The 14,967-nt window shown below is 57.6% G+C and overlaps 1 protein-coding gene across 1 annotated transcript in view; it reads right to left on the bottom strand.

Annotated features, from left to right (window-relative positions):
- The window catches only part of VAV2 (vav guanine nucleotide exchange factor 2), a 151,029-nt gene that overhangs the window by 2,486 nt on the left and 133,576 nt on the right, over positions 1–14,967 (bottom strand). The window contains exons 19-27 of the mRNA XM_073889918.1: positions 14,137–14,153; positions 13,366–13,387; positions 12,304–12,431; positions 10,979–11,053; positions 9,747–9,799; positions 8,367–8,483; positions 6,791–6,878; positions 5,649–5,772; positions 3,761–3,915 (exon numbers count right to left, since the gene is read on the bottom strand). Of these exons, the coding sequence (XP_073746019.1) occupies positions 3,761–3,915; positions 5,649–5,772; positions 6,791–6,878; positions 8,367–8,483; positions 9,747–9,799; positions 10,979–11,053; positions 12,304–12,431; positions 13,366–13,387; positions 14,137–14,153 (779 nt within the window). The remainder of the gene's footprint in view (positions 1–3,760; positions 3,916–5,648; positions 5,773–6,790; positions 6,879–8,366; positions 8,484–9,746; positions 9,800–10,978; positions 11,054–12,303; positions 12,432–13,365; positions 13,388–14,136; positions 14,154–14,967) is intronic.

Raw genomic sequence — 14,967 nt, 5'->3', positions numbered from 1 at the left:
CAGCCAGAAAAAAAATCAAATCCTCCCTGGAGGAAAACACCACCATCCAAAGCCTCAGTGGTGTTTTCTTCACAAGCTCATCATCCAGTCAGGACGCAGGTGACAGAAACTAAGAGAAATCGCAGGTAACAGAAACCAGTCTACAGGTCTTTCAGGGATGGGAGTCATCAGTCAGGAAATGTAAATAACTGCAACATATATGTTTCAGAAAACTGAGGATAAAGCATAAAAATTTACCAGTGAACTGAAACCAGAAATCAGAAATCCTAATGTGGAAAATATGGCTGAAATTAAGAACCCAATAGAATTGAGCAACAGATTAGAAAGAGCAGAAGAGAGTGCTCATGAACTGGAAGATGGGCCAGTGGAAAGTAGCTGGGTGGGAAATAAGGGAATGGGTGAAAAACAGGTAAAAGAAGGTAAATAACATCTCGGCCATGATGAAAAGAACTGACACTCATGTGAATACAGCCCCCAGAGGAGAAAAAAGAAAACAGCAAGTATACTGTTTGAAGAAATGTCCAAAACTGATGAAGGATATCAAGCTACAGATTTTAAAAATCTCTACAAATCTCAAGCCGACTGAATACAGAGAAAACTGCACCCAGGCACATTATAGCAAAACTGATAAAAACCAGAGTTTTGTTTGTTTGTTTGTTTTTTTAACATGTAAAGCCCCACTGGGGAGTAATAGAGACATTTCCTGCAGAGGAGCAATGTTAAGAAGTTGGCTGGCTCTTGGGGCACCTGGGTGGCTCAGTCAATTAAGCGCCAAACTCTTGATTTTGGCTCAGGTCATGATCTCAGGGTTGTGAGATCAAGCCCCGAGTCGGGCTCTGTGCTAGGCGTGGAGCCTGCTTGAGATTCTCTCTCTCCCTCTGCCCCTTCTTGCCCTTTTAAAAAAAAGTTGGCCAGCTCTTTACAGAAATGATGGAACTGGGGACAATGGAATGACATCCCCAAAGTGCCAAAATAAAATACCTGCTAGCCTCAAATTTATCCCCTAGAGAATACTATTTGAAAATGAGCTCAACACGATTCTTCACAAAAAGGAAGCCGGTCTCACTGGAGGGATGACCGACCCCACCCCCCGGGGGATGACCAAGAGAAGAGAAGGGTGTTCCTTACAGTAGAATGCCCCCTAGTAAGTGTTAAAGAAACAATGGCTGGAAAAATCACTGTTTTTCAACCACGATACGAATAAGTGGTGAGACAAAATTCACCAACGAACGATAATGGTAAAACTAGTAGGTGAAAGTTTAATGTGGAACAGGATATTTAATAATTTCAAAGTATTACCCTGGAGATTACTGATTAATTACAGTCACTTCACAGTGGAGAGACTCAGCAGATATCACCTTAACCAAATGATTAAAATTAATGTCACAATAATAGGACAAACTGACCTTATATATCTCTGGATAAGACAATACAGTAGTGAAAAGGATATAACATCTGCATTATGTTCCCACTGAAAATATATAATACATAACCTAATCACAAAGAAATATCAAACTTAAATGGAGGAAAAGTCTACAAAAATAACTGACCCGTACTCTTCAAAAATGTCAAAGTCATGTAAGACCAAGAAAGGCTGAGGATTGTTCTAGAACAAAGTCGAGGGCCATAGCAAGTAAATGCAATTCATTTAGGTAGACAAGACACAGTCAGGACAACTGGTGACATCTGAATATGGACCGTGGATTAGATAATCATATTCTGTCAAAGGGGAATGTCTTTGATCATAGGACACTGAGGTACTTAGGGGTTTAGGGGGGAAAGGATAGGACTTCTGCAATTTACTATCGAATGGTTAAGAGAAAAATAAGCAGAGAGGGAGGGAGAACACAATGATAAAGCAAACATGCAAACCACTCTTAACTGGTAAGTCTGGGAGCTCTCTGTGAGAGCTCTTTGTGCTACAGCAACTTTTCTTTAGGTTTGAAATTGTGTCAAATACATTACAAACGTTTTATAATGAGAACATAAAAAAAGAAAATGAAATAGAGAGGTGTTCAGATCCAACAAAAACTAAGAATTTATTAGTAGCAGACTCACACTAAAAAACATACCAAGAACAGGGAATTTCAGGCAGCAGGAACATGATTTTGGGTGGAAATACAAGAAGCAGGAAGGAATGGGGAGCCCTGGGAAAGGTAAATAGGTGGTAACTCTAAACAAACACTAACTGCTTAAAACAAAAATAATGTCTCACGGGACTGAAAAATATACAGAATTAAGATACATGATGACACCTGCACAAAAGTTGGGAGGAACATGAATACAGTCACAAGTTGTAAGATCTTTGCATCATCCAGGAAGTAATAAAAGTACTAATTTAAAGTGGGCTCTCCGAAGTCAAAGTGCATGCCGTAATCCCTAAGGTAACTCCTAAATAATAGGAAAAGAACGGCCACCAAGGGGCCAGGAAGTAGAATAGAAAAAAAAAAAATACTGATTAATTCAAAAGTAGGCAAGAAAAGAGGAAAAAGAAGAAATGGATGTGACAAATAGAAAATAAACAGAAAGATGACGGATTTAAATCTAAGCAGCTCAGTAATTACATTACATGTAAATGGGCTACATACACATTAAAAGGCAGAGATTGTTAGAACAGACTAGCTCTAAAAACTCTGTTTAAGATAACATTTTATCTTATATCTACCTTAAATATAAGGATACAGGAAAGTTTAAAGTAATGCAAGAGAAAGTGAAGTCTGCCACATACAACACTAACTTCCCCACAAAAAGGTTGGCTTGCTCTAACAACACAAAGTCGACTTTAAAGCAAGAAGAATTGTCACAGACAAAAAGAAACACTTCATAACAGGGTCAAAGCAACAGGAATATCTAGTAATACTCTAAGCCAGTAGTTCTGAATCACCTGGGAAACTCATCTATTCCTGACCTTCAGGATCTGGGTGCGGAGGACCCAGGTATGTGCTCATTGAATTACAGCCCCAGGTACCTCCAGTGCTGGCGCCCCAAGGGCCACTTTGAGAGCTAGTGGTTCAGCCCTCCAGGTCAGCTGCCCAGGACTCGGAGGCCTCACACTTCTGAAGGGATGTGGGGTAGAAAATGGATCTGACCCCAGGCCTCCAAAGGGCAGTCAACATGCTAGGTGGAGGCAGACCAGCTCCTGCCACCTGGCCACGGAATGGTGGACAATGGGAGCCAAGGCAGGCCAGCCCTCCACAGCCCATGTGCCTGCCTGCAGGCACCTACAGCCCCAAGGATAGCTGGACGTTTCCAAATATGCCCCACATGGGGCTCCACTACCCTGCTGGGAGAGTTCTGACAGAGACAGTCAAAGCCATGGGGTCCAGACAGGGTGCACGGATAAGGCGCCATAGAGTGCTGCAGGGTCACAGGGTGGACAGGGAAGAGAGAGTACTCAGGAAGAGCATGAAGGGGCAGGGCAGGCGGGAACATGGTGTGCCCCTTCCCATCTCCCCATGACGTAAGTGAGGCCAGTGAGGACTCCTGGGCCCTGCTCGCATCCTGTGGTCTCTGCCTGCACAAAGGGCTTGGTACACGCAAGTAACATGAAGAGTGCATACAAAACACATGGCCCTGCTGTGGCCACAGGAGATCCCGGAGCAGGACTGAGCCCAGATACAGCATCAGATGGGCCTGGATCCAGCTCCAACTGGGGGCAGCTCAGGGGGTGTGGGCACGGTGCTGGGGCAGGCTGCGCTGAGATGCCAGCCTGCCCAAACCCGGCCCGCGGGCTGAGCCAGGCCATGTCTGCCCCACTTACCCGTCCATTGGCCTCGCCCTTCCACCAGCCCTGGTCCCCGCCAATGCGACTGTAGATCTTCACCACATCGCCTTCCCGCAGCGAGAGCTCCCGCATGTCCCGGGCAGCAAAGTTGTACCTGGCCACGGCCGTGCCAATGACACGGGGCGTGAACACTGTTGGGGGAGATGGGCAGGGTCACACAGCTGGCGGCGGGGCCAAGTGTGGACCCCTGGTGTCTGGCCCCCTGTGCAGAGAGGAGGGCTGTCCAGTAGAAAGGCTCCGAAGGCACAGACTATTCTCCGATTCCACCCAGTCCTACAGGCAATGGCCTCTTCGAGCCTCCCATGAAGGCACTCGGAGCGGTTGCCAGCCACACTGGGGGACGTCACAGCCAACTGTGGTCATGGGGTCAGAGCAGAGGCCGGTGTTCTGACCACTGCAACTCCCGCAGGGCCTCCCCCTGCATGCCTGATGCACAAGTGTCACCTGGCCAGGGGTCAGCTGAGTGACCACTGCCCAGCTTCCAGCCTGCACTCTGATGGAGCACCTGGAGCCAGACCCCAGGGTCCCGGGGCCCGACTTCCAGATCCCCAAACCAAACCAGACACCTAACTAGACCAGCTCAGCAGGGGGCGGGGGGGGGGGGGAGCCCTGTTGAGCAGGGGACAACGTCCGTGATGGACGGGACACACACAGCGGCTGGGGAGGGGCTCTGACTCTGGCAGCGGAGGGCCACGCAGTCGGGGCCAACTGACGCCCCATCCCCCTACCTCCAGGGCCTGCCTGGCGGGACCCGCCCGATCTGCTCCCGCCTTCGCCCCGAGGGTGGCCGCCCAGCTGTTTGCTGCTGCCAGAGGCAAAGCTCTCAACAAGCCAGGAGGGACAGGAGCTACCAAGCTGGGGAGTGGCCATCAGGGTGCGCGAGTCCGAGAGGTGACGGCAGCGAGGGGGGCAGCACCAAGCCTGACCGCATCCTCAGCCCTGCCCTGGCGGCCGGCCCCTCCCGTCCCTGGCCCACGCCCCGAGCGCCAGTGGTACCTGACCAGAAGGGAGCGGAGGAGCCCTGAGAAGCAAAGCTGAGGCCCTGAGGACTGAGAAAAGAAAAGTTGTAGGAGGCGCAGGAAGCTGCAAAGAGGTGAGAAAGAACGTGAAAGCGGGCCCGTGCGTGCCCAGGCATGTGCAGGCAGAGCGCAGGGCGCGTGGGACCAGGCCTGCCCAGGGCTTGCGGAGCACAGCCTGGCGGCCTCCGAGCTGCCCCTCCCGCCACCTTTCTGGGCCTGTTCCCTGGAGAATCTGGACCACCTCCTCCCAGCAGGCGGGCCGGCTCCAGGGTCTCGGAAACTATTCATGCAGGGAGCCCGGCCTCTCGCCCAGCACACACCCGCTGCCTGCTGAAGGTCCACTGTTCCTCTCCTGCCCTGCTCTGCCCCAGGGGCTGGGGACGCGGGGTGGTGCAGCAGACAGCCGTGGGCTCACCCTGACTCTAACTCCCGGTGGACCTGAAGCAAGACGCCCCCTTGTCCTGAGCCGTGGAGCCTGGCCCACAAACGGAGGTACCAGCTCCAGCTCCCTCACAGTGAAGGCCCCCAGGGGGCTGGGGGCGCAGGGAGGGATCTAAGGACAGATGGGACCTGCCCTGCTCTCTCCCCACGCTGACTCTGGGTATGGGTGCCAAGGCCCGGAGCGGCCATTCAGAGCCCACACTCCCCGCCTGTCCCGTAGACCAGCCAGGACACCCTGGCTCAGGAGGGTGCTTGTGATGGGTTCCCGGGGGTGGAGACAGGGAAGGGGCTCCTGGCCTCGGTCCCACAGAAAGTCTTCCTCAAGGGCAGGGAGGTGGTGAAAGCCAGGGCCATGGGAAATGGGCAGAGTGAGCGCTGGTGTGCCGGGTGGGCGCGGGCATTACCTGGAGACCGGCTGGAGGCCCTGGAGGCCGCGCGCTCCCTTGACTTGTAGGGGTACTTGAGCGTGGTGTCCAGCTGCTTGAAGCTCTCCTTGAGCGAGTGGCACTGGTAGTACTCCACCAGCTCCTGCAGGACACACGTGCTCGCTGATGCTCTCACCGCCTCCAGGCAGCCCTCCCAGGTGCCCTGGCCTCCCTCTCCCTCCTGTTTCACTTGGCACTCGTCCTCTCCGCCCAGCACCCCACCCAGGGTGGGTGGTCCAGGTCTCAAAGACCCAAGCCAGCAGTTTCTCTCCAGCAGCTGCTCAAGGAAAATCAGGGGTGAAAGCCAAGACCGGCACTCGGAGGCTCGCCGCAGCGCTTTGTGATGGAGAAAGCCTGCAACCCCATGTGCCCGGGCTTCCCGAAAGACCAGCAGGTGCCAGTGACCGGTTGCCATGTGGCTACCAGCTGGGAGAGGAGAGGGCTATGCCCCCGGCAAAGTTTATCACGTTGAAAAGCAGGCTGACAGCACAGTATGGCCAATGGTTTCGTTTGAAAACCGTGATATAAACCACACCTAAGCTATGCTTCGAGGTCGGGAGGACTCACCCTGAAATGTTATCACTGGGGTTGGGGGTGGGTGGGAGACTGTGGATAGTTTTTACTTTGTGCTTTTCTGCGGCCACAGTGGGCCGTCTAAGGGCTCAGGTGCTTGAGTCAGATCCTCTCGGTCCACGTAATGCTCATAACTTAGAAAAGACGCAATAGTTCTCACTTTAAAATCGTGTGAAGAAGGCTGGTGCTTTTGCCTGCATTCTGGCTGGGGTGGGGGGCTGTGGGGGCGTGTGGGAGCTGGGCTGCAGGGATGCAGGGAGGGCAGGTGGGCCCTCCCCTCACTGTCCACCCAGGTGAACCCTTTGGGGGCAGAAGTCCCAATGCAGGGGCTGTCCTGAGGCCTGAACTGTCCCGAGGAGCCCTCCAGACCCATTTCCTTGGATTCTCCCCAGTGATGCAGAAGCCCCACTGGGCTGTTGGCCTCTGTGAGCGCGGCCCGCAGACAGCAGGGTGCAGGGGGCCTCTTCTCTTGGTCTGGTGGCAGTGGGACCCCCGGGCCCTCCCCTGACACCCATGGACCAGGCCACAGGAGGCACAGGATCACATACCAAGAGGCTTTCAAATTTCTTCGCTTCTGTGATGTGGATCCAGCTGTCCTTCTCCACCACCTTGATGTGTTTCACCTCGTCATTGAACCTGGGCAGAGTGTTCGGGCCGTGGAGGTCATGACTTAGGCCAAGCACAAGCCCACCAGGGCTGCCCCCCACCATCCTCACCTCCTGGGCTTGCATCCTCGGGTCTCCATTCAAATGTGACCTTACAGAAAAGCCTCCTCATACCCCCTGCTCCCCAAATACCGCTCCAGCCCCTCGCCGGCTGGTACCAAAGCCAGACAGACACCCCAAGAGAAGGAAACACACCAACAACCGTTATGACTATAGATGCAAAAGTCCTCAGCAAACCACCAGGAAGCTGAATCTCTCCCCACGTGTATGCCTACATAAACCAAATATTTAAGAAGGACTCTGTACCACACCCAGTGGGGTATTCCGGGAATGCAAGGTTGGTTTAACAACTGGAAATTGGTTAATGGAACAAACAACTGGCAGATAATCCAATCCAGCCAGTGGCCTCTCCTGGGGTTGGCGTGGGGGGGAGGCGGGCTTTGTAGACCACCCACGGTTTCTCTGGGATTGAAAGTCAGCGGGGGTAGGGGGGGGTGCTAACCCCACCCCCAGCTCCTGGGCCGCTCTTAGCCCCACGGGGGAGCCCTGCAGGCCAGGCACCCAGAAGGTGCCGTGTGAACTCCCATCAGGGGAGTGTGGTCTCTGCCCTTCCTGGCTTGGTGCTGGCCGGCTGCCCGCACCACAGACCTGCCCCTCGGCCTGCACTCCGCTGTCACTGTCCGTAATACTCCCCGGGCCCACAACAGGTGTGCAGGAACCTCAGCTGGGGCGCAGGCCCTGCTTACCAGGGACCCGGGCCACGTCCAGCTCCTGCACTGGACATTTGTCCCTTCCGACGCTGGTCTCCTTTGCTCCCAGTACTTTAGAGCCAGTGGGCTTGTTTCATGCTCCAAGCATTTGTGGGATTCTGACCTCCAGCAGACCAGTGGAGGCCTTCCCCAGACACAGGCCATCCTGAGGGGTGGCAGTCGAGAGCTGACCAGACCAGACCTTGGGGGTCATCAGAGCCAACAGCCCCTATCTGCTGGCCCGTGGGCTGCCAGGGGCCTGACCCAAGATGTTCAGTGGGCATCCTATGCCGATGGTGCCCAGCCACCAGGCAGACTCCTTCTTTCGAAGGGGTGGTGGCAGATGCACGAGAGGAGAGCTTCTGGGCAGAGGACAACCAGATCAAAGGCCACTGGCTGAAGCCGCGAGGCCATAGTAGTGTGACCTTCCCATTCTCTCCAAAGCCCACCAGCAGGGCTGCCAGCCCCTAACTCCCATAGTACCCTTGCCCGCAACCTGAAAAACGTGGAACCAAGCCCACCCCGTGTCTTTGGGCAGGGCCTTCACACATGTCCCACGCTGGGCAGACCCACTGACAGGCTTTCATCTCAAAAGGGTCCCTGCCTCAGGCAATGAAGTCCATGGCCACCCCCACCCACGAGGGACGCGGGCTCGTGGTTCAGAGTGCCATTGGGGGAGAGGTCTCCCTGCTCCCCAGGCCACCACGTACTTGATGCTTATGGCAAAGCGCTCCGCCTCGGCCGGCCGCTCCCTGATTAGGTAGGTCCCGCTGGTGTGCGACTTGAGCAGGTTGTCGGTCTGCTGCCTCTCCATGTTGCCCGCAAACCTAGCAGGTGGGACGAAGCCGGAGGTTAACATGGGCACTGCCCAGAGGACACCCAGGCCTCTGCAACAGCGCTGATGGGCATCATGAGCCACCTGAGCCCCTGCAGGAGGGGCACTCGCGAGGTGACATCGTCGTGGGGAGGAATGAGTCCCCCAGACCCCAGCCTGGCCCCCGGGGGCTTTCTACAGAACCTGGTCTGCGAGAGGGGCTCGAGCAACAGGAGCATTAGAACCAATTTCTAAGTTTTCGCTGTTGGAAAAGCAAGTCATAAATAAACACTCATGTGGACTTTTTACTTTCATTGCAATGCACGAGGGCCCGCAGACATCGCCATTAACGGGTTTTGGACAGACTGACAGACTGCCGCCTCCCTGAAGCGAAGCCCACCCTGGAGACAGCCAGGTGAGCCCACTGCCCCCTCCCAAACAAACCCCTTGGCACCTGTACCGCCCGCCAGGCCGACTGGGGACTGCGGTAAATAATGTGCAGCTGAGATAGAACCTACAGCAGGAAATGGAGCTTCTCTGTCACTCCCTCAAATGAAAATCACAGGCCAGTCCTGCACCCTCGACCCTGGACGTGAGTGCGAGGAACACGGCACTGGGCGGACAGACCTGCGGCATCTCAGGCTTGGGAGGGGAAGGCCAAGCCCAGGGGCGGAAGAGGCCGGGACCCCGGGGGGTGGGGGGTGGGCGTCGCACCCCTGGGCACAGGGTGAGCCCCCAGAGGAAAACCTCAAGGCCAGATGTGCTGGGGTAGGGGTTTACCACACCTGAGCCGCCCGCAGGACGCAGAACACAGGGAGCTACGACCACAAGGCAGGCCCTTGGAGGCAGGCTGGGGGGGCCAGCAGGCAGACCAGTAAGAGCTGGCCCCCCGAGCTGACCTGTCTCTGGGACTTGTTCCTGGATCGTCCGCCTTCATGCTCTCGTTGATCCCAACAGCGCCACGGTTCTCATCGAGTCGCTCCATGCATACGTGTGTGATTACACATTTGGCCTAAATATCCCACTTTCCTATATTTTCTATGACGCAGCTCATGTTAAAAAAAAAAACGTGGGGCTTCGTTCTCCCAAATGATAACCCGATGACCTGTTTTCGTGATGGGGAAAACCCGCCTCAGGGACAGAGGAGACTCCCCCAGGCTCCCAGAGACATACGGCCAGCAGGGCTCAGCCACCCTGGACACAAGCAAGAGGCAGCCGGGGGACCCCTCCCGGCCTGCTCACGGGCTCACGGCGCCACCGCGACTGCCCCACTCACCAGGGGTAGGCGGTGTAGTCGGTCTCCCGGGATGGTGGCCGGCTGATGGGCGGCTGGCAGGAGAGAACATTCGGGTTAATGTCCTGTCCCGAGTGGGGCCAGAGGGGCCCTGCGATCGGGCCCAGCACTGTCTGCTGCGGTATCTGTGGACTTAGCCCCAGAGCCACTGGACTGCGAGGTCCCAGTGGGTCTGACTGAATGTGCAGCGCCCGACTGATAGGGCGCGTATCCCCAAGGAGAGGTGACCGAAGGCTGCAGGAAATGTCCCAGCAGGGAGAGGAGCACATCCTACAGCTAGAGTTCCTTTCTACAGATGGGCTCAGGGCCCCAAGGGCAGGTGTCCTTTGGCCGGCGGCAGCCTCTCCTCCAGGTGGCGGGCCACACGCTGGCCAAGCAGCCTCGAGACTCCACGCCGCCCCCTCACCAGCCAGAGGCCCCACCCTGGCCTCCCCTCACTGTGCCACAGGCCAGGCAAGGCCTCATGGACTACCTAACCCCTTCCACCTCATTCACCATGTAGATGGGGAAACTGAGGCCCAGGGCAGGGATGGGACCTGCCCCGGGCCACCCAGTGAGTTAGTGATGCTCTTCCTCCTCCGCTGTCTGGTCCCCTTGACGCTGGCAGATGGGGCCAGAGGCCAGGCGGGGCCTGGAGGGTGCACCGGGGCTCCCGTGGTGTTCTGGACCCACCTCCTGCTCCCTCTGGAGAAATTTCCCTCCAGCACTTTTAAATGCCTTTTTTAGGGGGTGAGTGAATGTAATTCCATTATTCATGACTGACTGCTTGATGCCTTTTGTAACAGAGAAAGATTTGCTCCATACTACTCAGATGAAAGACCTTTTTCCAAATATCCTAAAGTCTAGCTCTGAATTCTAATGTTCAGGGGAGTCCTCTCCTCCCTGGGGCTGTAAAATAGTCCCAGAAGACTTACACAGTCCCTAAAATTTGGAGAAAGGCGACATTTTTGGTCTTCCATCCATTATGACTGCTGCAGAAATGCCCATTTTTGTGTTTCTAAAACCACGAGAAATGCAGCACCCAACCGGCTGAGCCCTTCAGACCAAGGGCACCCCCTGCCCTTCGGCCCCCCAACCCCCAGCTCCGGGGCCAGCAATGGCTACTTAGCAAGGACGTGCTGACCAAGCCCAGATGCCCCGAGTGAGGAGACAGCCCTCAGGAGCCCCAGCCTCCCGGACACTGCGCTCCAGAAGTTTCTGTGGGAAGTGCTTACCCTTCCGTCCACGGGGCAGGGCTTCACGGATGTGCTAGGAAAGTAGCCCGACTTCCTGGTTTGCACCAGCCGGCCCTGGAAGGAGACAGACGACAGGGGCCGGGCCGGGCCCGTGGGAGTGGGTACAGTGGGCACTGCCGTGCGGCTCAGCTTATTCTAAGGACGGGGTGAGGGCGGGTCCTAAGAAGAGCGCGTGTCGGCAGCACTCCCTGCTGTAGCCTCAGCTGACCTCATGACCGCAGGTCAGGAAGGTGGGTGGCGTCCCCACTTTACAGATGAGAACACTGAGCCCCGCGAAGTAGTGGAGAGACCTGCTGGGGTTAGAGCTGCGCCCCCAGCTGCTCTCCCGTCCTTGCATCTACAGGGTGCTTCTCACACGAAAGGGGCGTGTGGACCGGGGCACCTGATAGAACTCTGGGAGGGTCTGCAGGGGCCAGGGCTCCCAAAGTCCTCCTGGCCGCCCCTCCTCAGGCTCCCCCTTCCACACTGGCAAAGCCTCTCCGCAAGGCCAGCCAGGACCAATGGCTCTGGGGACACCTGGGCCAGGGAACTGGGCAGCTGGGGTCAGAGTGGGACAGAGACTTTATGCTGCAGACCCCCTTCTGCACCTTCCGAATCTCCAGTTATGTGAAGGCGTGGTCTAGCACAATAAATTCATCAGTAAGTATGCAGTGACAAAGGACCATCACAAAACAGTGATGGCAGTAACAATCACAGGAACATAACCAACATGCACTCGAAGCAGGTCTCAGTCACCCCCAGTCGGCCAGGCTGGGCCGAGTGCCCCGAGCTCCCGTGGCACCACGCTGACCCCCGTGGGTCTCGGGTGCCCAGGGGCAGGTGGGCGCAGGAGGGCTCCGCCTTTGTGGGCCTGTTCACAGACCAGTTTCATGGCTCAGAACCGTAACCATCCCGGGACACTGTGTCCCCGCCTGTCTCTGCTCCACCACAGAGCAGCTCCGTGGGGGAAGGTGATGGCTCTCAGTCACAGTGTCCCCCACCCCCCCGGGGCCAGCACGATGCCTGATCGCTCCATTGCAGTTCTGACCTGCACTGGGCAGGCAGGCAGGAGGTGGGCACAGCGGGGCCGAGGCAGAGCCTTGGGGAGGGTGTGCAGGACGCACCCCAGCAGGAGGCACACGGGAGGGGATCGGGAGGGGATGCCGTACTCGGCCCGTGAAAGCAGACACCCCGAAGGAACACAGGGCTGGGGACCCCTGGAATTCCTGCCTGGGAAAGAACTTAGGTCTTGCTCACAGCCTGCCTCCCTCCACCGGGGATGGCCCCTGACCCCCAGACCTGCCCCTCCGGGCCCCAGGACCCACCTCCCACCACTGAGACTCGGGGTCGCCTCTTAGCAGCTCGATCACATCACCCGTCTGGAAGGTCAGCACTGGCTTCCCGGGCGGAGCTGGGTTGCCGTGGTAATTCTGCGTGGCCACCATCTTGGGACCTGCAGGCACAGGGCAGGAGGGGGCCCCTCGTTCAGTGACTCGGTCCTGGCCGGCAGCCCGCCCACCACTGACCTCGGCCCCCCAGGGCTCCTGGGTGAGGGACCCTAAGTTCTTCCCATGAGACCCCAGGTCCCCTTGTTAAGTGTCCTAAGGAAACCGTGGGACTAACAGATTCAGGGGCTTGATACGGGGCAGCGGCCGCTTACTTTAAGTGGCACTTCCCGTATTTTCCTCCAGACCCCTTTCCAATCTGTGACTGAAAGTCCGTGTGTGGAGCAGGACACGGGGTACCCCTCAAGGCAGAGATAGGGGACCAGGGGCGATCGAGGCCCAGGGCCTGGCTAAGGCCACACACAGCTGGCTGGGGCGGCTCTGGGCCTGAAACGGGGTCCCGGCTGGGCCCCGCAGGCATCTGCAGGGCACTTGTGGCCCGAGCCCTGCCCTGACCCCACCAGCTGCACATGGGCCCATCTGCAGGCCTGGCCCCGACACGGGTGTCCCGGGCCTCAGCGTGGCTCTGGTTTTGCTTCCTGACGATCAGGCCACGGTGGCCCAGCACAGCTCAGACTGCACGGCTCGGCTCACGACGCTGTCCACCCTCAACCTTTAGAAGCCACGTTCCTGCCACATGGTACAAAGCAGGGGGCATGAGGACATGGGGAGATCGGCAAAGTGACAGCAGCGGCCCTCTGAGGCCACCCCATGGAGGGGGGGCTCCGGCTGCAGCGCTCCCCCCCTGGAAGGACCCTGACCCTCTGCACGCTGGGCCCTCATCAGACACTATGGTGGACCCCCGGGGACGTGGCCGTGGAGGGAGCCTGGAGCCCAGAAGGCCAGGCGAGGCTGGGCAGTCACACGGGCCACCGTGACTGGCCGCCAGAGTGACCACGGACCCGGATGGCAGCTGAGAGGGCCCGAGTCCCACAGACTCACCCGGTCCTGCTCCAGAGGCGTCCTGGGAAGGCAAGGACAAACCACAGTGATCAGGGAGGGCGGCCCAGGCATCGACACCCCCTGCCCCCCCACCTCCCTAGAGAGAAGGGTCGAGGCACGAAGCAGGGGGAGGAAAGGGACACATCCCAGAGTGCCACAGGCACCTGTGACAAGCCCTCCCCTATTCTCACCTGCACACCCTCCACCTCGGTGCCCCTCCACGGCCCCGGGATATCCATCTCTCACCAGTAACTCCTACCTCTTCCAGGAAGGCTGCCCTGACCACACCAGCCCTGGGGGCCTCCCTGCTCTGAGCCTGAGGCTTGTCATCTCTGTCGGGGACGTGTCCTGCTGCATGCAATCGAATGCTATAGCTCTTCCCTCCTCCAGGAGGGCATTTCTGTACCACACACAAGGCCTGGCGAGCACCCTGTAAGTGCTGGTTAATTTGACAAGACCCCACGGTGGGGACGTCTGCCCTAAGTCAGCGGCACAGAGGGCTCTAAGCCCCATCAGGATGGGGGGGCCAGTGGGTGGATGCCTGTCACAGAGCTGGGCACCCGCAAGCCACAGGGCAAGCGGAGCCCTGTTAGGACCTCCTGTGCACAGGGACCCATCTCTCCTGAGGCCCACGAAGGAAACTGAAGGCCCCAGGGGCCTGTGTGCCAGCCCAGGAGCGGTGAGATCAGGAACAACAGGGGTTTCTGGCTCGGGGACACAGGGCTGCGTGCGGTGCAGAGTGGCAGGAAGGGAACGGTTTGGAGGACTCACCAGGTCTGCGGGAGAACCTGAAAAGGAAGCATGTGAGGTGTCAGCAGCAAGCCCCTGGGGAGTGGGCTCCCACCCACGCGAGCACAGCCAGCGACCACGAGTGTCCCTCGTTTACTTCCACCGGCACCCTCGGAGCTCTGGCAGTCGGGGGTCCCCGGGGAACACAGACTGGCAAACAGGTTTCCCGCCAGGGCCGACTCCGCTCTGATGGTAGCAGCTGCCCGAGATCCCCGGGTGGAACACGAGCTCAAAGGCAAAGCTTCCACGCCTGATTAGGGATGCCTGCCACGGGCAGGTGACAAGAGGTTGTCAGGACGCACACCACCCATCCGCCCACGCACTCACTCCCAGACACAGGGCACCTCCGCTTGTCAGACGTCCCAAAGGTTCTCCCTGCCTGCCTCAGGGTGCCCTCAGAGGAGGAAGCAGTGCCCGGCTGGGCCCCGGCCACCCGACAAGCGGGGCCGTCACTCCTCCACCGGGCGAAGCAAGGACCACAATGGCTAACGTGCGTGGCTAATGTGACCTTAACACCATGTGGCACTCACGGTGGCACACCGCTTTGGACAGTCACCAACAGCCCCTATGGAACAGAGGCGATGGGCCCAGTGGGTACCAGGTGTGGAGGAGAAGCAGCAAGGCTTCCCCGGGGAGAGGCTCTTTGGGGGGAGGCAGTGCCGTTCTGGGCCATCCTGGCCCCGGCGGCAACACACAGTTCAAGCTGCCTCGTTGCAGGTCACAGGCACTGCCCAGAGTCCAAGCCTAGCACAAACGGCAAGAGTGCCAGACCAGTGTGGGACTCTCCGGAATAAAACCAGGTGCCCAACATGG

This window comes from Callorhinus ursinus, unplaced genomic scaffold (genome assembly GCF_003265705.2).
Source record: "Callorhinus ursinus isolate GAN/ISIS: 27379988/994484 unplaced genomic scaffold, GSC_fseal_2.0 scaffold122, whole genome shotgun sequence".
NCBI classification, from domain to species: domain Eukaryota; kingdom Metazoa; phylum Chordata; class Mammalia; order Carnivora; family Otariidae; genus Callorhinus; species Callorhinus ursinus.
The sequence above is the reverse complement of the archived record's forward strand: the minus strand, read 5'-3'. Positions and strand labels throughout refer to the sequence as shown.